The 24,652-nt window shown below is 30.2% G+C and overlaps 1 protein-coding gene across 1 annotated transcript in view; it reads right to left on the bottom strand.

The window, feature by feature from the left end:
* Nucleotides 1-1,134: 1,134 nt before the first annotated feature.
* LOC124357211 overlaps nt 1,135-24,652 on the bottom strand; it is a 44,721-nt gene continuing 21,203 nt past the window's right edge. The window contains exons 6-10 of the mRNA XM_046808758.1: nt 23,846-24,064; nt 19,498-19,560; nt 17,025-17,545; nt 14,195-14,299; nt 1,135-11,392 (exon numbers count right to left, since the gene is read on the bottom strand). Of these exons, the coding sequence (XP_046664714.1) occupies nt 11,211-11,392; nt 14,195-14,299; nt 17,025-17,545; nt 19,498-19,560; nt 23,846-24,064 (1,090 nt within the window). The 3' untranslated portion in view covers nt 1,135-11,210. The remainder of the gene's footprint in view (nt 11,393-14,194; nt 14,300-17,024; nt 17,546-19,497; nt 19,561-23,845; nt 24,065-24,652) is intronic.

Raw genomic sequence — 24,652 nt, 5'->3', positions numbered from 1 at the left:
ATTTCACTACACTTAATCGATTTTTTGTGGATAAACAGCTTTCTATAATCACCAGTCTCACCCATTGGGTAAGCAAAGAGAGATCCTCTAATATAAGTGTTCTTTATAAACTTTTTAATAACAATCAAGTGCAACTCTCGTCTAGTAAAATTTCAGTACTTGGTAAGTGTACTCTCTGGTGAGCTTTTACACTTGATCACTGCTCCTATATGATCATATATAAACTCTTAAATGTTATCACACTCTCTGAGTGAGATTGCAGACTACACCTCAATCAGTTGCTAGTATCCTCAAATATTTCAACCTCATACCCTAAACATATGAGGGCATTTTAACCAGATCCATGAATGTACTCAACTTTTAAAAGCTCAGACATCTCTTTTCATACCAATTCATTATTTTCAGTTCTGTTGGTGAGAAACATGATCGTAGAAATCAGAGATCTATTATTTCACTTATGTCAGAGAACATAAATCCCATTTTCTGCCTGACATTCAGCTATTATTAAAGTATTGAACAAAGAATTTGTTAATGTGCAAAATGCTGATCCCTACGGCACAACCAATTTTACTAAATCTCTAACTCTCTAGTTCATCAAGGAAACAAAGCTCATCCCTCAAAAAAGTGCAGGTTGTAACCAAGGATGTGAGCTCTAATCAAGGCTTTTAATAAACACCAACTGGAAAACTTTCTCTTTTTTATTCAACAAACAGGTCAAAAGAATTAAGCTTCACCATTATGTGTTTCACCTAAAAGAAGGTATCAAATTGTAAAAAGGAACCAGAGCTTTGATTCTTATCAAAGAACTAAGATTTAATGTAATGTCGAAAGGTTACTTCTTCTGATATCTAAAAAAACACAATATCTTATTTTATTTTGATGACAAAAAACATAGACAAAAGTCAAAAACTAAGACTCCTCAAACTTGGAGCAAACCACACTGACATCTATGACATTGGCTACCGAGATCCTTAAGAAGTTTAAATATTGGTCGGTTTACAGTTTAGGTCATTTTCAACATTCTAGCATGTTCACTTTCATTCTTCTTGTCACACCAGAACAGACTTCCTATTCACCTGAACTCCAAAGCTATATTTCCTGTTGGGTTTTAGAGATTAAAATAATACAATAAAATTTGTATGCATTCAAAACTACAACAAATCTATATTTTCAATAAATCTTTATATGACAATGTTAAAATGAACAAATATTCTACAAATACAGAGTTTTACTCATAAAAATACTGAATTTATAAAATTATAACCAACTTATGATAAAACAAAATGTATAATTGTAGCAGCACAACTTTAACTACCACTAAATAAAACTGCAATTAATTTACATAACCAAATAAAATTAGCAATTTTTTACCAAACACTGTATAAAGTTAACTCAACAGAAAAATATATTACATATTTAAAAAAATACCTCTTCGTAACTTGTAGCAGACTGCAGCTGCTGTTTTTTGAAAATACAGTCACATTCTATTGTAACAAATCTATATTTTGAAATCAGCACTTAACCAAGTAGTGCTATTGTAGCCAATATAATAAAAAAGTAACATGTATCCTTTATTTATTTTGTATTAATGGCACTTTTTTGTGATAATAGGCAATTTTCATAGTTTGGCAATTTTATAAATACATACTATAACCATATATTATGATGTTTGAAGAAACTAATATCTTTATGGCAAAGTCTTTTGTCTCAGATGACTTTCATGATTTTAAAAGTGTTTAAGTACTAGATTTGTTTTATCAGCATCACTTACACGTTACTAATGTCTACCTGACATCGGAATAAAATTTAATATGTAGAATGTAAATTTTGATCTTCTTTATTATAAATTGAAGGTTTTAAACAAACATAATATATTTACTGTAATGTAAATTAATAAAAAATGCAATTATTGAAAATGTCTAAATTGGAAAACGTTTTAAAATACAAAAGTTTGTTAAAAGATTTGTAATTTATTCAAATATTTTATAATATGTGGTTACTATTTTTATTCTTTTTATAATTTATAGGATAGGATAACTTAGTTACAAACATGGGATATAATTACATTAAAACATGTCAGGTATATTTAGTAGTATCCTAGAAGTGCAAAAAAACCCAAGTGTTTATTCTCAATAAGAAAAACCTACATGATCCAATTGGTTTGTTATTATTTTGGTATTTTACAAAATCTACATCTCTAGTTTCTTTATCATAAAAATACCTGTTACGTAGTACTGCTTTTTTATTGTCTTCATTAAAAATGTACTTGAGATATGTCAATGTGGCATTTTAAACTGACCCCTAAAACACAATATTGCTGTGAAAACCACATCAACATATTTCTTTGAGGACTACTACTGCATGCTTAATTTCCATAGTCAGAATAGCAACATTTTTGTTCACTTGCAACTTTCTTAAAGTAACATTTTCAACTACTATACAAATGTTCATGAAGTTCAGAACTGTATTAATGTGTTATAATATAAATTAAATTACAAATTTTAAAAATGAAGGATCACTTTAAAAGAAATCTATATTAAATAATTTAAAACTAAAATTAAATCACATAAAATTTCATATTTAATCTGGGGAAAACTTGACAGAATAGGTAAGACTTTAAAATAAAATGTTTTGTAACAATTAGGAAAATATTTGAATTGTCTGACTACTGTATGTATTCACTCTTTGAGAAGATTTAGTGCATCAACATTAAAACATAATTGATGACATAACAGATATTTTTAAACTATCAACAATTGTATAACCATATGTGAGGTTTTTATTGAAATGACTTCTTGGATTACTTCTAAATATTCGATCTCCACTGACGAGACATCTTATGTGTATGAAAAGTTTGGTCCACCATTGTGATTTTACAATCTATATGAGACTGAACAAATTGTAAAATGTTCCTGCTACATTTTGACAAGACTAATTTAAAATCCAAATTATAATAATAAATATAATATTTTTATTTTTGATATTGCTTTATTTATTAGAGCTTAAACACTCAGCATTTCTGTTTTTCATTGCATTTAGGATGGCCAGGAATACAAAATCATTAAAAACTGAGTTGGATTTTAATGTCACATAATTTATCTTTATTATTTGTGTACCTGAAGAAAAAAATAACATACATCAGACCATTTCCATTTCATTCGAAATGGCATTGCAAGTTTTGATTACGACCGATAAAAAAAGTAATCATAAAACAAAACATACATATCAAACTATTTTATACAATATTTTTAATTAATTTGCATAATTAATTCTGATAATAGAACATGTTACCATGTATGTAATGAATCAGGCCTTTTTTTATCTCATTTCACAAAATTCAAAATTTAGATTTATTTATTAAATGCCCGAGAGGGCTAACAGATTAATAATGATTAATAAGTGAGTACACAGTGTAATAGTTTTAACTACTCATATGGAATGAGGCCTGGGCAGAATTTCAGAATATACATGATTTTGGACACAGCCTATTTCACCTTTCGTAGTATCTTTCAATATATACAAAAATGCAATTTTTAAAGAAAATCTTTATTTGAATTTTAAATTTTTAAAATATTACCTACTAGAATATTGTACCAGGAATATTTAAAAATTTTAACAGTCATGTTGAAACACCTCAGTGTTAAAATAAGATTTCTAGTTCAAAGATTGTTTATGTCTTCAATGTTTACAAAATCCCAATGGTGACTCTGTAAATCTGTTTATTTACAGTTTAACAATCACCCTGCATATCTTCTCAGTAATAACAAATATAGATAAATAATATACAACCAATATATAAAAAGCATATGTAATAATTAATAAAATTATAAAAAAGCCAACAAAGAAAATGCTTTTAATTTAAAAAATTAATCACATTTTACATGAGAGGAGAGAAAATTTACAGAAAATACTGAACTTTTCTTTCTTTTTTCTTTAAAGCACAATGTTACACTACAAATATAAATCTTGCTCAACAACAACAACTTCAAAAACATCAATGACATTAAATTTTTATTTATATAGTTTTAACACAAAAAGTGATTATAACAAAATAAAGTGTCCAGAACATAATAACTACATTCACTTTCACACTTTGTAGATTCAAAGTATGATAGATCAAACGATAAATTAGTTTAACTAATCTAACATTTCATGTGATATGAAAAAAATGGCTCAGATCACACATTTATTTTTTCCATGTACACATATAAAAGTCATCATTTCTTTAGTTTACACTTTGTCATTCAATAGAAGGTTTTTAAAAGGCCTTGTCTGTCTAGATGAACATAAGTTCTTATTAATCTTTACCTTTCACAAGAAATTGAAGCCATAATTAGGACAAGTCCAAAGACCACTTTTCGTACAGTTAATCCAAAGTGTAATTAATTGACCTCGTCATCATGTCTTATATGCTAATAAAAAACAATGCTAATATTTTGTATTACACAGTTAAGCAGAATTTATAATCATTTTGTTCACCCACTATACCATACACATTATAATGGCTTAAACTCTATAATCAGTTCTTATCCCAAAAGAAATGTTTATATTCCTTGCATCTAAAAACCTCATAAATAGCATACATCAACAATTTAATGTGAATTTTGTACCTTTCTAAAGTGTAAATTTACTTTTGTATGTATAATCTGAACTTGAAACTAATATAATATAACCTTCTTTTAAACTTTAAATATAATTTGTCAGAAAAAATAATTAAATGTGAAATGACTGTATGACAATATTTAATGTTTTACTGTCAACAAATTCCATCATTCACACAGCAAACAAATCAAATGGAAAATGATGATTTCACAGTTATTTGTATGTAATAATACAAAAAGATTACATTCATAGAAAATTAAGCATGTATAAACGATTATTTTAATGACCTAGACAATATAAATATCATATAGTTAACAAAATGTACAGAGCTGTTTTCCCGTTAATTGAATCTACTTAAAATTTATTTACGGTAAACTACTTTAACTACATGCCCTGTTTACTGGTTTACTAACGATTTCAAATCAAAAGTCAAGAATTTTTAAAATTCAAAATCCCAAAATGATCCAGCTTACCATAAATAGAATGTACTTCTTGGAAGTCGAAACAGTGTTATTTATCAAGTCTCATTTAAAATAAAGGCACACGACCCCTTGTATTTAGTTGATTGCAAAGTTATTACTATATAGAACTATGATATTTAGTAGAAAATGTAAGTATTATTCCCATTCACTAATCTACTTCAGGACCCTCTTCACAGCCTTACTATCAACAGTGTTCCCAATATTAACAACAACACAATACAATACATCACTCGCAAACTATTTACTTACTAAACGATTCAATTAGGGATGGACTAGTTCCTCTTTTTTAAATCATAATTCAATTCCTTTCAGTCCAGTCTTCAGTGTGGTACTGGACTGGTTTGAAACTGATTGATTCTAGTATAATTATTAATTTTCAAAGTACTATTGACTATATATGGATGCTCCAAATTCTGGCATTAAATTTTACTTTTGCCTGATTCCTGTTCCACTAACTCTACTTCTCAGTGCACACCTGTATTTGTGTCACACATTGATTACATTTACATATACATACATACATATACACACATATATATATATATATATATATATATATATATATATATATATACACACATTTTCAATAAACACTGAATCACAAAAAGTACTTGCACCGACAGGATTTTTGTGATTCAATGTTTATTGAAATTAATTTCAGCTATTGCCATGTATACAAATTTAATGAATGGATATGTATACTTTTACGATTTAAATTCAACTGGGTACTTAGTTTTTGGATCGGTATTAAAAATCTTTGCTGGAAAGCTGCTACATTCAATACTTTCTGATATTGATAAGTATCATACCTTATTAAATCATTTGCATCCAATATTTTCAAATGAATTTCTAACTTATGCTGTATAGAAACAGAACTTCGATAAGTCACATCAATTCACAATGCACATTCAGAATGGGAGTTAACAATATTCACAGTACCACTTGAGTCCTGGTGAAATCCAGAATTGAAACTGTTCCATTCCTAATATAAATGCTTTAAAGAATTTTCTAGCTATACCAATATACCAATAACAAAAAGTGTACAAGGGTCTGAATAAAGTAATCCCTTCTCTTTCTTTGATGTTTTTAATAATAACAATAAAACTAAAAGCTTGAATTTTCATTAGACTTCCTGAAGTTTGATATTGTTTGTGGTATGTTTTATTTTGTCCCTTTACCCAGAATGGGTAGTTAGGAGAGAACTAAATACTGTCAAACAGTAGCCCCAATCTTGGACCACATAAAAATATCATAAATAAACTAAATGCAATAAAGTTTACAGCAAAACTTAGACCTCATTCCTGTACGAATGGCAAAAACTAGAAATTTCATATTTTGAGTTTAGCTATGGATATCTTTTGGCCTGTCTATATGTGTATTTGGGTTACAGTAACAACTTGGAGATGAGCACAACACATTCTACTTAAGGTTTGTATTAATATTACACACATTAGGTAAGACCTAGATTTGATCAGCTCATCTATTATACCCTTGCTAATTTTTGCCCATTAAACAGTAGTCCAATCCTGCACCAGAGACATCACTGTGCTCATTCTGCTACACCAACCAATTAACAACTTGTTTCTGACTTGAAACAAACATCAGATTACTTTGGCGAACTATAATATAGACTAGCTTGCAACAATAAAACTTAGGCTTTATTTTTTTAAATATTATTACACTTAATTATTTGATTAGTATACATTTTTAAAATCTTTACCACTGTAATTAATGTAAAAATTCTTTTATTAACATAAAACATTTTTGTAAAAAGTGAATTAAAATTTTTATGTTATTTTTTTGTGACGAATTAAAAAGACAGACGTTACTATTTTGTATACGATTAAGGGATAAAAACAAAATATACTTCAAACTGCTTTATGAAAATATACTGATACTTTTTATATTCATTTTCATTATTCCATTATTCATCATAGTTTTTATGCTTACAAAACGTTCAACTTCCTCATTTTTAATTGACCACCATTTCGTATAGGGACAATACAAAAGCTTTTTGTTAAAAGAATGTTTAATTTGTTTTGTTTTTCTATTATATATGATGTGTTACAAACAATATGGGGTTTGTTGTCTGAAAATGTATAGTTGACCTCTGTACCCAACAATTTGGAAAAAGGTAAAATAAAAAATGCTTAAAAACAAACCAAGTAGACTAATGGACAGTCCTCAAGCTTTAGATACAATGTTTATTGTTTTAAAAATTAAGAGCGAAGGGTTGTTACTTTATTCCCACTCTTTACAACTATACAACCGGCTGAGAAATACAAACCCAACAAAAAGAGATAAATCTATTCTCCCACAAATCATTTAATTACTATCCTAAGTAATATACTGCTTGTATAGACATTTGTCCTATAATGAATATAAACACGAATTAGAAAATATAAGTGCTCTTCACAAGTTTAATTATTGATCAAACTTAATAATTTACTCAATATAAAGAGTGTAATAAATTTAAATAATATCTCTTATTTTAAGACATAAATATAAATATAATCTAGACTCATAATTAATTGTAGTTATATACATATGCACCTTACATTACATTATTCATTTTCACAAAATATATTTTTAACAAAAGAAAATAAATAACCATTTATATAAACATGTAACAATCTAAATTATAATTTATCAAAATTTGAAAAACTTAACCATGGTAACAAAAATTTAACATTTAGTAACTTGAAGTTGCTAAGATTATCACTGGAATACTAATATTATTTGGAAATAGATTTAGAAATAAGCTACTTCTCTTAGAGTTATTAGTACTTCAATATTACTAGGCTTGTAAGTTGCTACAAAATTAACGCAAAGTAATAAATGGTAAAATGAATTTTTTGAGATATCACCTGTAAGAACAGTGTATGGTGTTTTAAGGGTAGAATAAACAAAAAAGGGCATTTGACAAAATTAAACCGTGTATCTGCTGAAAAAATAGATAAATTATACATGAACGAGTCACATGCATGGATGCTGTGACTGGTCAGTTAAAGAAGTCGAATAGTAAATGATAAAGAGAGCAATTATTGAAAGAAATGATACAAGTGACCAGACAGTCCGCCTTCAAGGTAAGAGCGTGTTGTGATAGTAATATTATTTTACAAACTAATAAAATGTAAGTTTAAAATAAGTTGTGTGAGTAAATAAGGGAAACAACAATATAAGTATGAAAATCTTTGAATTTACAGATTCCATGATCTTGTACATGGACTTCATAATGGATTCAATGATGTACATCCAACCCTTGTGAAACATGTTTTTTCTTTAACTATGGAGCCATCATAATTTACCAGAAGTAGTTTATAACTTTGATCTACACTTATATTGTAAAACTCAAAACAAGGACACTCAGATATTATGTATGTGAAAAATGCAAGGTATACTGATAGTTTTGGGAAGAAAAAAAAGAGAAGGGAAAGAAAAACTGATAATCCAAGGTGACAAAGCAAAATTTAGATCTACTTATAGATGAATTCCCTTCACAAAGAAACACTTTCATTATATTTACCTGTAAATATTATTTCAGACATCTGTAATCAGTATTTGTAAATGAATACAAACAATGGTGTATTCAGGATAAATAATCTGCAATAACCCATCTTAAATATTTGTGGATGGCAAATAACAGAATAACTGTGTACTAGATTGGATACATAACACAAGAACTTGTTATCAAATTAAGCTGAGTTCCTGAGACCACCTGGCTGAGAAATTCCAAATAATTTAAAACCATTCTACCTTTTGCAAATGTTAAGTTTAAAAAATATTAAGGTTAACAATGTTAGGTATAACTGGACTTAAATTGAAAATAAAGTCATAGATACTAATTACATTTTTGACCATTTACTACAAGTCATAAACAATGTTTCCAAATAAAAATAAGCCCTTTTTAATCACTTCAACCAAATTTAAACAAGCAAGGAGTTAAACTATAGCAACAATTAGAGTGATTTTGATACTCTAATAATAATATCCACTTTTTAGTATCATGACTGGACAAATCTAGCAACTGGTAATTGATGTTACATTATTAGCAGCCTCTGTGCCAAATTCATGAACCAATCGAATGAATTTATGTAATTATCTTATCTATTTTAGAAAATTAACTATTGAATTCACACAACTTTGCCGCTAATTAAAAAAAATATGTTACTCATCTAACCACTATGAGTACTTATCGTGCTTGACGAGTTGACAAAAAGTTGGTTGATTACTGCCTTGCCTATTTCACGAAATTCACAAACTCCGCTGCCAATATTTTGAAATATGCAAATAATTCGTCGTAAAATACTTGACAAGTATTCTGCAGACTATGTGGGATCATCAAAATTTGACCTTTCAACTGGTGGGGCCAATCCTGTCAAGGCCTAGTGACAATGGCTTTATTATAGTCTTTATGTGACAAATGATTCAATAAATTTAGTAATTACATAAATAATGCTGATGCAATAATGCTTGCAGACTTCTTGTCACTGTTAAAGTTATAATTTTATCTGCTAAACGTTCAAATCTTCTAACAATGGACTGCTTAATTTAGGAAAATATTCACTCATTACTGCCTGTATATAATGTATTTTTTGTTAATACAGTCATATTATATTATTTATAAAGAAGTGTTTATACCCTAGTAATAAAACAACTGTCATAATATTCCCTGTACTTAATTTGGTTTTACTGTTCATGCAGATGGACAAAATCAAAATGAATTTTATTCTTGTTTAACTCCTGGGCTTCTAATAAAAATATTAATTTTGTTGGCATTTGAAATCAAGGATATATAACAGATAGAACAAACATTAGGAAAACATTTTATCAAAACTTACATAGTGTTTATGATCTATTGATAAAATTTAATACATAAATGTAACATACTTTGTAAATTTTGAAAACTTAATATTAGTTTTTATATAAAACCCTTAAAATATTTATGATTTCTAAGAATTAATTTTACAACTGAATCATTACTTTATCACAACAAACAATTCCTTTGATTATAACTTTACTGGAATAATCCAATAATTTACTTTACGTAGGCACTGATATTTTAAATTATAAACTATAAATGAATAGAATTCTAATAATATAAGAGTTTCAAAAGCAGATAAAAATATTGTAGTGGATTATTCTATGCATACAAATGTTAAGTATGTATACTCATTAAACCCAAGTAAAAACAGTATTGCATGAAGGCACGTGTAACCCACATTGTGATAGGCTACTGAGTATAAAAAGATGACAAAATAAAAATGTATAACTCATTGATCAACTTTGTGCTTGATAAAATCTATAAATATTACAATATTTTATTGTAACTCATGTTTTTTTAGGTGTTAGATAATATTATAAAAACACGTCTTTATTTTTTTATTGTACAATAATTGGTGGAATATGAGTGAAATATCGATTTCGTACTCCAAAATTAATGAATAATCTATGTCTTGGGTATCAGCAATGTTTTATAAACAGGTTTAGATGATAGCTGTAGTACATTGTTGTTGTAGCTCAGGGAAACACATGTTTGCGTATTCTTCTCATAAACATTCAACTATAGTGCTTTAATCAGAGTTAAAAACAACATTTTGTTTCAAAATATTTTAAAATTTACATTCTGATACTGGATTCAGGTCACAGTATAACAGTTGGAACTAGATTCACATAGTAAATAAATTATTTATTTATATAGGAACAGTACTTGTAACCACCACAGTTAACTGTTATGGTTCTAATTTATGGTTGAATTTATTGTTGTGACAGATCAAAATCATGCATAAAGTAAGTTATTAAAGTAAGTAAAAGCATCTGATCAAGGAAAATCAAAGTCCTATTTTCATTCTAAACAGTACTATAAAAATATTCCAATCATGTGCAGAAGGTGACTTCAAAATCCTCAACTCCTGATAAACTTTGTACATGACAGTACTTAATTTACATCACATTATTTACAATTTGCACTAAGTTACTACTCAGTTTTATAAATAATTCAAAGTGTTATATTATGGTAAGAATCTAATCATAACCAAACTATTCAGGTGAAGTATTTAAGCTATCGGAATATTTCCAAACATTGGTTTTGTATATAGTAATTATATTACTTGTATGGATATTAGCTTATTTGAACTCTGTTTTTCCTTTTACACATTGCTCCTGAACAATATTATCACTAATAGTAATCAATACTGATTGGTCCACAGCTTTAGCACCAGAAGTATTAGGACATGAAGCGACTGCAACGTCTGCCAGAGTTGTCAGCCGCATGTGATTCAACACTGTCACTTCCACCACGGATGTATCTGTAACATACAGGGTGTCACAAACTTCTGTAGTTGATAATACCCATCATTCCAAACAAAAAAATCTTATAAACATAGACTGGGAATGTGTCATTTAGCCACTAGCGCCCATTTTTGCAACTATTTTGCAATTTTTATTAGAATTCCAACGAAATCTGTCAACGCATAAGGAGCACAACCACTTTAAAAGTATGCTTGCACAAGCCGGGAGCAACAAAGATGTGTAAACAGGTATACCTTTCAACTTACAAAATGTTTTTTGTCTGTATGTATGAACAGTAAGTATCAAACAAGTTGACCTAGAAGGTTGAAATTTGATGTGAAATCCTACCTCTACATGGCTATTGAAAATGGTGAACATCGATCCATTGGGAGTTTTGATTTGCGTATCCTCAATAGTGACTCTGAATACAATGGTTTTATGGGTAACAAAGTTGGTACAGAGAAAAACAGAAAAAACAAATTAGTAAATAAACTGAGTATATTGTGAAGATTAGTTATACAACAATTTACATCAATATATGTGTGTGTGTACGCACTCGTTTTAAGTAGTTTGTTGGATTGGTTTGTATCATACAAAGTTTCAGCTTAACCTGCAATGTCATTTTCATAACAAGCTAAATGGTAAACTGTTTCATTTTTATTATGTTATGTTAGCTGGGATTATGGACTAAAAGAAGGATGGACATATATGGAATTTATGTATGATGGTTCAGAAATTTCTACTCCCTCATTTTATTGTCTATCTGTTAAGTAAAATGTAAACTAATATTTTGAAGTCTTTGTAAAGTCTTGAAATTTGGAATATAGCTCAGAACTCGATAACAGTGCGATAATAGACAATTTACTACTTTACATAATGAACACTTGTAAATAATTATATCATCATATTCTCAGGATAGCCCCTTTAAAACAGAGATCACCTTCTGTAACACACAAAGTGTAGTGTAACAGGCTTTACTGAGGTTACATGCAATATTTCTATAGGTCTATAAATGATTTCATTTTAGAGATGTACTATGGGCAGACAGACAGACAGAGAGTCAAACAGAAAAGAACTTTTACACCCCTCCAGCTAAAAAAAGAAAATTCTGTCGCTACTGAATGATAGGTTTCAATGACGCTCAAACAAATTCCATGGTTGGACATAAACCTTCACTGAATTCATTCTTATCTTGAAGAAATAAAGTATGATACAAAATTTAACATCCACAGATGAAATATTTTAAAAGATATCATGCCACATGAAACATTCACATTTTTGCTTATTAAGTTAAGTTTCAATTTGTGAAGTTGTCTTATGATGGAATCTTTGATTCTGAAAGACCTCGCAAAAATAAAATTAATATTGAAAAATGTGTAGTAATTTACTAGTGGTATAAAATTTCATAGCAGTGTTTAAATAATAAAAGTCTACACACTTTCTTTTTACTTTGTACTACACACCAAGTCACCAAAAGATTTTGTTGTGTGTTGGGTTTGTAGGCTACATGTGTGACAGGGTCTATATATCTCATGTTAAAATCTCGTACTCTTATATTCAGTTTGTTTACAAAAAATAATTTTTTTCTGCTATTTTCTTGTTGCCACCATGGTTAGTCATAAGACCAATGAAAAATATTCACTAATGCTCAGTAAAATGCAACAAAGTGACATGCACTATATCATCAAACTCAGTGTTCTCTATATCGCAACTTCATATAAAATTTATAGACTTAAGGTCAATTCACTTGGACACACAGACAGAAATGAAATTTCTCCAGCCTCTTGAGTGATAGGCTTCACCAATGCTCAGCCAAAACTGGTAAACATCAATCCATTAAGGGTTGCTCTCCAGGCAGGATGATGTCCGTTAAGGGAAGAACGTGAAGCGACCCATGCTGATACATAGTCTGGCGTGTGTTTAACCTTAATTAAACACTTTACATGTAAATTTTTAGTCTTAATTTTTTTTTTAATAAACCTTTATCTTGATGCATATTATTCTATGTGCAAAATAATAAAAATATTTATTTTTTAATATAAAAAACTGTATAAAATAGAGTGCAAAAATATATATATCCAACATTAAGTTGCTTAGTCAAAACAGCACTATATAAAATAAAATAGCAAACAACCTGATCAAGCCATATGCCACTACTTGAACATAGTAGTAGCAAATGACCTATCTATGTTTTCTAGTCAAACACAGCTTAGTATACAATTAATTTAAAAAATCATATTTCTTAAGCTGTATATACGGTTAGTAAAATTCAATGCCATTTGTGTGAAAACATTTTTTATATAAATTTTATTTTACTTCATTACTCTGAACACATAAAGGTATTTAAACCTCATGGCAGTGATGGGTCGAAGCTGAATCTCGAATCCACTGAATCTTTAACAAAAATTCGGATTCAAGAACTGATCTATGGGATTCAATACTCGAATCTGCAGAGATCCGCTGTGTCATTATTATGGTACAAAAATTACTGGGTTTAAAACATCGTGTAGTGCACCTGATGAGACAATGAGAATAGGTACCTATTTACCTAGATTATAATTAATTTTGTAGTCTAGGTGTTTCTGATGTCAAAACTATGCAAAAAGTATGTTTTGAGTTCTTTGTCACCAACTTGTTGGATCTCTTCAGGAGGACGTTGACTCCAGATTCCAGGAGTCAAGTCTGTGACAGCATCAGATTTCAGACACTGCACTAAGCAAAGGGTAAACTGGTGCTAAACCTATCATTAACTATCAAACTACAGTTACTTTTCTACTGAAATTAAGACATGAAAATATAAATAAATGATGTTTCAGTACCTTTTTTATTGGATCCAGGTTCAAGCCTTGTGATGTTTTGTTTACGAGCTTTCCGCTTGCGACTACCTATCAAACTACTGCTAGTTTTCTGCTGAACTTGAGGCACTAAAACATAAATACACAACTAGATATTAAGTGACTAATGATGTGGTACTTCCTAAATAATTAATAAACTATGTTGATAACTGTTTTATGCAGTTAGTTTAAATTAATATAACACTCATTTGATTATAAAAACCTCAACAAAAATTAGTAAAAAAATACAACAATTGGTAATAATTTAAAAACATAACTAATTTGAAGTATTACTAACAATTTTCATCAAAGCAATAGCTACGAGTGAACATGAGCTGAATGTCTTCTCCAGGGGCTCCTTATGGCCTGTAGCCTGTTCAGCAAAAATTAATTTCAGTCAATAGTGAAGCATCGATCGATTTTAGTAATTTGAGAGAGATTTGCACTGGTTAGGCTGACTTAAATATTAACATAGTTAAGGCTTATGTTTTAATTAATATTTCTAATAGTATTTATTATATACATTATTTGTAATCATTTATTAAACTATTTATTTTATTAAATATTATTCCCAGCCAACTGCTTAAGAACACCTTCTTGGGACTTAGTTTATTTTTACAGTATTTTTAACTAACAACTGATTCACTACAATATGGTGAGGAATTGGGTTTACTGACATCAAAAAAGAAAAAGTAGTTTTCGATTATTATCAGAACGATGGGTTAGGCAACAAATTACAGAGCCCACGTGTGCACAATGTTCCTTGTACAGACCGAGAGCCAGGCAGCATGAAGCCTGGAGAAGGAAGAGTGAGAGTTTGTAACACGGTCCAAGCATCACTGAACAATACAATGTACTTCACTTGAAAAAGAAACTGAAAGTTACAATACTATGTTTGGTCCAGACTGTACTACTGATCACAGAGATGAAACTGAGGCTTGTACACAATGATACAACAGTGGAAAAAATCAATTAGATGTATTAAAAGTTGAAAATGAAAATGCATTATCAGAACTTCAACTTGAACTGATTGAACTCACTGTAAAATAGAACTTGAAAGAGTACTAAAAGGAATGCTGCAAGATTGCAATCTTTCATTTTACAGATCGGTTTTTTAATTAATTTCATAGTCTAGGTTTACTAATTAATTGTAATGATTGATAATTTATTAACAATCAAACAGCAAATTTGACTGGAAGTCTTTGAGTTATAACTTCATATAAACGCTTTGCAAATAAAATGTTTTCAGTTTTTGGATATATCTATGAACAAACCTTCTTGAAAATGACTTTTGTGAAAACCAAGTTTAGAGCAATCTGATTCTCTGATAAACACCTAAAATTTATACTGGTGATAATAACGTCAAAGTATGAATCAAAACAATATTGTTTGTTCCAAGACATTGTTGGCCAAAAACAACTCCACAAATATCACATACATGAAAGACAAGAGATGGTTCAAAAGCAAAATATGGCTAATGTTTTATCAACAGCTGTAAAGAATCTTAATTTCAAGATGAGTAAATATGTTTAGTATGGAAATGTTTGATAGTTTTCCTATGCAACTGACTACATGAACTCAGTTGCTCTAGAACTTCCCCAATTCTTGTTAGGCAGTACAAATATCTAACATGTCTTTCAATAAAATACAAGTGAAAGTACTTGGTCTGCCTGTCTCTTCCATTTTTTTCATTTTGGCCCTCGGGAGAAACAGTTTGAAGATCTCAGGTCCAGACAGTTTAACTCGGAATGGTGGATGGTTACATTGTGTTTAGTATTGGTGCAATATTAACTGCAACTGGACAAATTCTGACTATATACAATTAAGTTTTGTATAGTTCCTGATGTGTATCCCATACATCTATAAAGCCAATATTTACATAGATAAGTGCAGAAAACAGGGTCCTGACATGCCTGGCTGAGACAGACACACAAGACTGTAATAAATGTGCTAGAATCTTGTTTTCTTGCAGGAATTTAGATCTGTTCTCTATCAACAAGTGCATTTTGTGTTGTGTTGTTTACAGTTTAGAGAAATCAAGATTGTGCAGGTATCTTTCATTATTCTGACTTTATTGTATATGTCTAGCTATTTTTAGACTTAGAGGCAAAGTTTATATGTAATTTTTTACACATAATTTTTGAACTTAAACCCTTTCCATGTATATTATGGGAATCTTATGTTGTAAAGATTACTCCCACATACGTATGGCTACAAATCTCACTTTTAAAGTTTTTCCTTTGATCGTAAGCTGTAGTTCGTAGAACTGGTGATAAAATGTGTTAGAATATTAACTGAAAGTCAGCCAACAGAGGAGCTTTATTCGTAATTCTCAGGTGCCTGTTATCAATCCAACTGTGGGGGTCATAGCAACCGAACACCATTTTCCATTGTACATTTCAGAATATCTTGATTGAGTATCTGATCAAATAAAAACTTACGTTTTATTTTTTAACTTTTTTGTATTTAAATTACATAAATGACTTACAAATTATTAAATGTCTTAATAATTTAGTGTATGCAAATAAATATGCTGAATACTCATAAAACCAGTTTTTACACCTAGAAACGTTTTTCTGACATAGTTCCACTTCCAAAACAAATCTGCTATTACTTAATAGGTTCAAAACCATTGTTTGACAGTGGTAATGAACATTAAACAATCAGTGCGAAGTACAATACGCTTCGAGCACTCCCACACTACATGAAATATAATAAATATAAATTTGCTCTAGAATTTGTAAAACATTGGATGTGATACAAATTACAGTTGTCAAATGGAACTGAAAAAAGATTTTGGATAAAGTATTTTTACCTGGTGTCGTAAATAGTAGAGACGGATCATCAGGAACACTAGAAATAGTACTTTGTGCAGTCTCATGAGAGGTGTCTGCTTCAAGGTGTGATGATATCAGGTCTTGTCTTATGGGTTCATGGTAAAAATATGAGTTTTGAGTTGACGTGAAATTGTTTTGTTGAGCCCTCTCATAAAACATCTTGTTCCTTACTTGGGAGAAATGTTTCACTTGATATACTCTGGACGATATATTGAGAGGTTTTGAGTTCTGATGAGATGTCTGACAGGGACCGTGTTCCAGTCTGTTCTCGATGCTGCTACCACCGAGAGCATGGTCGTCTAGTTCTACAGTCTGTGAGTCATGTTCAGTCTTTACATTTTCAGATCCATTTTGTTCAGAATCATTGGTTTCAAATCTTCTGGGAATATTCACTGGGCTGCTTGAAGAATTCCTCTTTTTCCTCGCTCGTTTCTTTAGTTGAAAATCCTCAAGGCTTAGAGGAGGAAGAGCTTCTATTTTTTCTTCCAAATTGAAATCACTGAAACATTATTTCAAATTGAAACAACATATAAACCAAGAAAAAACAACCAAAATATTTTAAATAACACATGAAAGTACTTAATTCTATAAATATAACTTTAACATATTGTAATTCTCTTTTTACCACATAGTATCAAATTTTAATCATTACAGTTTTAATTCCAGAATTTAAGGTTATAGTTGTAATACAAAAAGCAGACGCCCAACCCTTAGTTTTTAATAATTATAAAACTAGAAATACGTGTTCAATATTATGCTTAGGTGTAAGAGAGGACTTAATAGTCCTAACCTCGCCAATTGAGTGTGTTTTACGTTGTACTCAATAAAGTATAAAGTATTTATATGAAATAGCATTTTTCATTTCATTATGCTATTTCACAGTGAACAAAAATTACCTTCTGCTATTTACTTCTCAATACTTCCATCATCAAAACAAACTTTAAATAAAGAATATCAACAAAATTACAACATCAACAAGACAGTATTCTTTTACACATTTCGACCTATTTGATTAAAAAAAACTAAATAAATAACGTAATATACTGTCATCACAAAAGCAAAGCATGTATAACTTGAGAATGAGGCAACTTAGGTATGTTGGTTGTTCACAAAATCAGTATTGCATGACATATCTCGAGCATAGCAGGTAATTTATAATTTAGTGTTAAGTTGTAATTTTGATCAGTTGCTCTATTTAAAACTTTCCAGACGAAACCCGGGTTCTACCCGTTGTGCTATAATTCTGTTCACAAACAAAAACGTTCAGGTTTTTGGTCTAATTTTCATGTGGAAATATGTATCCTTTATATTACTTTGGATTCAGCTGCTAGACTATGGTGTTGAAGCATTGTTTTAATCTTTTCAACTCCTATGTTGGTCCTCATCTGGATTTGTAATTTCGCCGTTCCACTATGTTGGAAGCAACAAAAATCACAATCAACCTAAGTTTTCTTCCATTTCCTGCTAGTCTGTGATGTCTTCGAATGGTGCTGCTATCACACTGCAATCTTAGGAACTAATACTAACAGCTGAACAAAAACAATCGTTATCTGATGTTCTTTTTGTTATTATTAGTCGATGTGTTAACCCCATTTGGTGTTCTCAACAATGAATATGTCTTTAACGAGCACTTCATATTTTTTTCTGATTCCGAGGTTATTGCTGAGTCAAAGAATTATGATGAATCGAGTAATGAAGAAAGTTAACATAGTTATGGTGAAATCGTCCTGCCAACATAGAAAAATTTGTCAGGTAGGGAACGTGATGAAGGCCTAGGCCAAACCACAAATAATGGTGGTTGTGGAGATGGATTTTTGAAACTATTGGACTGTTTATGATGGATCTGATATTTCACATTCTCCTTATAATTAAGCAGATGGGTATAATAGGAACCTAATCAAAATAAACCTGTGAGTATTTCTGACTTTTTCATTTGTTTTTTACTGTTGCTCTCGGATAGTTTGGTAAACCCTCGAGTAGGGGTTTGGCTCTGAAGTAGGTGATAGGCCCTCGGATAGGCAAGACAATCGGGTAATTAGGTCAGCTAAGTTTTTTGTTAGCTTCATGAACAAAGTATTAATATTTTTACTGTTAAGTTTATTCTATAATGTTTTAAAATAACTTTGTGCTAAAATCTCAGTATATTAGGCCTAAAGTAGGAAGGTTAAAGAATTCACTACATTGAGGGATTTACTCCCTTATGTGGGAATTTTTCAATTCGCATCTTTCTTAACTTTTTTTCTTTAATATCGCTATTCCTAATTCTTTTTAAGTACTTTCCACTAAAACAAATCAACAAATAATAAAAAGAGAGACTTGTAAACCTTATCCCAATTACTAACTGGAGCAGTATTAACATATTTCTTATTTTGGATTTAAAACTCTTCTTTGACTTATTTTCTAAGCCTTATTGCTTAATAATAATGTGCATAAAATAAAAGCATAACTTACTTGGCTTTAAACTTTTTCTTCTGATTAATACCATTATCTTCAATTTCATCATCAAAATCTTCACTGTAACAAAATCAAGTAAATAATCAATGTCTTTGTAACACATTAGAACAAACATACTATGCAAGTATTTTTCACAATAGTAACAGGATAAAGTTAGTGATGTTATTCTCACTAGTAGGGAAAATCAGCTGTTAGTGCCATTTTGTTGTTAAATGTAACAGCTTTTAAAGTCTTTGGTAGACTATTTAAAACATGTTAATGCGGATGTAAGTGTAAGTGCGTCATCTAGGTTCCTCTCCATATGCTGATGACGCGTAAGTGCAGCATTTTGCACGCACTAATTTATGGCCAAATCATCGGTGCTATGTTTAGTTTGATGAGGTTTATGGTTAATGTCAGTGCCGTATTGAGGTTATAGTATCATAAATTGCCCTTTGTAGTTTTACACATGAGTGATAAGAAACCATTAGATTTTCGTAATCCTGATTGCCTAACTCGCAGTGAAATAGATAGGTATGCAAACTATGAATCAGATTCCGATGAGTACAGTAGTGGTGACAGTTATAAACCTAGTGATAGTGAGTCCAATGACAGTGATATCAGTAATGACCTGGATGATAATCGTAATTGACGATTGCTTCTTACATGCTATTATCAGGGAGACTAATTTGTATGCAGTTGCCGACTTTTGAAAGGAAATCTAAAACCTAAATTACGAATTAACCATTAGAAAGACATTATATTGTCTGAATTTAAGACTTTTCTTGGCCTTTTATTTCACAATGGTATCATGAAGCTGCGTCAGCTCCAACAGTATTGGATGAAAGACAAATTGTTGCATATCTGTTTCGACAAATATATGTCGAGAGACAGGTTTTTTATTATATTAAGTTGTTTACACCTAGCATTTGAAGACCAACATGACCGATTACAAAAATATTAAACCGGCCATGGATTATTTTAATAACAAAATGTCATGTATTTATGCCCCTTGCAAAGAGTTAGTTTTAGTGAATCTATGGTTTTATGGAGGGGTTAGTTAGTGTTCAAACAGTAAATCAAAAACAAGAGACATAAATATGGCATAAAGCTGTATGTTCTTTGCAAACCGAATGACCTTGTGATGAAGTTTGCCGTATATGCTGGTGCTATGGAGATACTTTTTGGAAAACAATTTATTGGTATATAAAGCTCCTAATAAACATTTTACAAATGGGCATACTGAATGCTTTTATACTGTACAACAAGCATAATGGTGACAAGAAAATGACAATGTTAGATTTTAGAGTAGCCGTGATGAAAAGTCTTCTTGTAAATGAACCAAACGATGAAAATAATGACAATCAAGTCATGCAAGAAAAGCATGTAAGGCATTTACCTACAAAACTACTTTACAACCGATGGAAAGAGAGGTAGAAAATGATGTTAAGCTTGCTATAAAAATGGCAAGAGGAAAGGTACAACTTTTTTCTGTGTGGCTTGTCCAGGAAAAACCAGCTCTGTGCCTCGAAACATGTTTTGAGGAAAATCAAAACAACTGAAAAACTTTTAATGTGTAAATAGTGTATATGTTTGTAGAAAGAACATTGAAAATTACTCTAATCTTATAGTCTGAAAACCATTATTTTTCTTGCCAAAGTGGTAGACTCCATTTGAACTTATATTTGAGCTTTTTACAAGAATAAAAGTGTTTTGCAAAGTAAAGCTAAGGTTTTTTTTTGTTTGCCACCTATTTTATTAGGAACATCTTTCTTGATGAAACAAAAGCGTTGAAATTCTGTCAACAAAAATAACATGTTTCTTAACCCTCCGAGTGCCTAATACCCAGCCACAGCTTTTTTGGTATTTTTTACAGTTCTCATTTTAAAAAACCGTATAAAATACAATTTTGTAATTAAATTGTTCATGTTGTATATCAATGTATTCACAACACAATAAGGAATAAAAGAAGTATAACAGTATTGTACTTAACCTCTGTCTGTTTAGGTATGTAGCCCTCCGAAGTAAAAAAAGTTTCAAAATTTTGTCATGTCCTAACATCCACTACTTCAGATTTCACTATGTACACAAAAACACAGTTTCAAAATAGCCATATTATTCCAAATTTAATAAGTTTTACAAATATATACACTTTGTTTATATTTAAACAAAAAACCAAACTATAAAATGAATAAATCACAAGTGTATACACAATTTTTTTTCCCCGTGTTTACTCTGAGTCACTGCTTTGTGATGCCTTTCTTTTTCTCTCAGGCCTAAGGGGTCTCCAGAAATGTTCTAATAAGTGGAAACATTCCCTGTGCACACCTGTATTACAGCCAGGGCACCAAAATCTGCTTCGCCCTTTTTTTTGCTTTAGCAAACTGTGCGTGCACTGGCGTAATTTGACATTCCGAATTTCACTAGAATGTTCCAAAGTATCACAATCCATATTTGTAGAATCACGCAACACCGCAGTCAGCTGTCAGCAGTACGCAGTTGTAACGTATCGTCAAAACAAAGTATGACGTAATGCACTGCCTCCACAATTATGCATTGTCACGATTAAATGCACTATAACAAATCTTCATCTTTCAAATGATACAGAATTTGACTATTTTCCTGCCATTTTAATATGAATATAATACAAAGCGCTATTATAGTCGCGGACACGACTTTGGCTGTCATAATAGGCATTAATTAGTCGTGGCCACGACAAAAAGCGCTCGGAGGGTTAAACTTTCATAAAAACCACGAAATAATATCACAGCATTATAATTTACAAGAGAGGTATTAAAACTTAAATTTATGTAATTTATTTGTAAACAATTGAGATAACAGATGTTTTTATAGCATGACGCACAAGTGCTTCTTCAGCACAGAGCACAAAGTGTCTTATTATTTGATGCTGTGTGCTGATGACGCACTAACGCGTCAGATTCTTTTTGTATTCGAAAAAGGGTAAAATTGACACATAAGTTTGTTGTTTTCCTTTAAAAGAAATTGTTTCAAGCACTTGCTCAAATAAAAATTAAAAACCGTACTTCAGCACACAGCATGGTGCATTAAAGATAGGTCAGCATTGAATGTGTTAATGGGTTTTGAAATAAATTATGAAATTTTAATAATTATAATACTTATTTTATGATTTATTATTGTGAAAAAGTGTTAAAAACTCATGGAGAAAATATCTCTTTCTAGTGCTTGTTTTTTGAGTGCTCATCTAATGACTCGCACTTGCCTCACAGGAATTCTAAAAATCTTCACAACTGATTTAGAGGCTACAACTGATATAAAAATTTGTGAAGACAAAGGAGTCATGACACCCACTCAGTGCACAAATTCTGTTTTTGGTGAAAATTATTGGTAAATAACCACAAAAAATAAGAGAATGATAACTCTTTCATTGACTAGAAATATTTGGAAAATTTGTTTTGAATAATCAGCCTTTTCTGAAAGCAAAATTCATTTTTTTTAAAGCTCAAACACAGTCTTGTTACAGTAATGAAGGAAGAGGGCCATAAATTCTTGTTCATAGGTAGATGGCATTTCTTTATGACCCTTACTTTTATATATGACTATTAAGAACTAGGATCATGTAAGGTGAAACATGGATAGTTCAACCTTGACCCATTAATTGAAGGGAATTTTAAGGAGTGAATTTATTTGTAAAAAAGCAACAAAATATAATATTAATTTCAATCCTAAAGAGCATCTGGGAGAAATTATTTTATCTATATCTTGACATCATAAACTTGAATTACTGATATAGACTATAAAAATACTCATTTTCAAACTTTAAATTATTATTAAATGAATAAACAACACATATTTAACAAAAATATGATGCAAACTTCAATTAGAACAAGTGTAATGCTTAGCGTGAATCAAGTATATACCTAAAATGGATAAAAAATAATAAATTTAAAGAGTCATTAACCATTATTTCTCAGAATAATAAGAATTTATGTTAATATGTAAATGTATTGTGTTAATTTTATTTCATTGTGAACTAGATCCATTTTTAGTATTATAAATACAATCTGAAGGTTTTACACACCTGAACATGTATCAGTCTTGCTATGAGCAGATCAGTACTTGTCGTCAACAGTGACAAACATAGACATAAAAATACTTCAAATGATGTTTCACAACATCCTTTGCTCCAAAACGGCTAAAATACCAAATATTCTGTCTGTGCATAACCAGTAGCAATACAAGAACAGAAATACCATTATGGTAAATGGATTCAAAGAGATAAGCACAAATCAACTTTAGTACAACAAAAATTAAAAATATTATTTATTTTTACTACATTTACATGATACAGTTGCAACTCATATGATACTGCATGTCCATTACTTACTTTGATACTTGTGCTGGTTTCAATGATTTGATTTTTTTCTTGGATTTATATCGGAAAACGTAACCATCAGTTGTTTGTAATGGATGCTGGTTATCATTGATTAGTTCCCTTTCATCAGTTCCCATAAGAACAACACTGTTCACTTTGGAAGATGGTTTACAAGTACTGGCATTTTCAGTTTTAGACCTTCTTTGGCCCAGGTAATGGAATCCAAACAATCTGAAAATAGGCAATTGTTTCATAATACTCATTAGCACAAATAAATCTGTTGCATGCATACAATACATAAACTTCATGGTTCCCATAATATTTAATCAGCAGTAATTGGTATTTTATATATATATATATATATATTGTTTACAAGATGGTATGTATACCGGGTGTCCATACATTACTGGCCCTCCTCCTTGCAGTAAAGTTTGAAGTGTAGATACAAATTTTTACTTCTAACAACATTAATTTTACAAGGCCTAAAATGATAGGTGCTTTTGGTGGATGGAAGACCTTTCTCCTGAGAGATCATGTTTTGTGCAGTCAAACAGCTACTAATTTGCCACTTCAAACCTCTTCTGTCCCCACACACAGGTAAATGCTCTATCACCGCAGTGTACTTCACAGCGAATTTGCAAATAAAAAGTTTTATTTATATATACATACATTTCATTTACTAAAAAATAAAATGTGTATAAATAGTTATTTTAATACAAGAATGTATTTTTATGTGCAGAAACTGCTCACACCCATCAAAGACAACTACTAGAAATAATTAGTAGTCATTACACACCTGCTAGCAAGACGTTCATGCAC

This window comes from Homalodisca vitripennis, chromosome 3, assembly GCF_021130785.1.
Source record: "Homalodisca vitripennis isolate AUS2020 chromosome 3, UT_GWSS_2.1, whole genome shotgun sequence".
Lineage (NCBI taxonomy): Eukaryota > Metazoa > Arthropoda > Insecta > Hemiptera > Cicadellidae > Homalodisca > Homalodisca vitripennis.
This window is presented reverse-complemented; position numbering and strand designations above follow the sequence as displayed.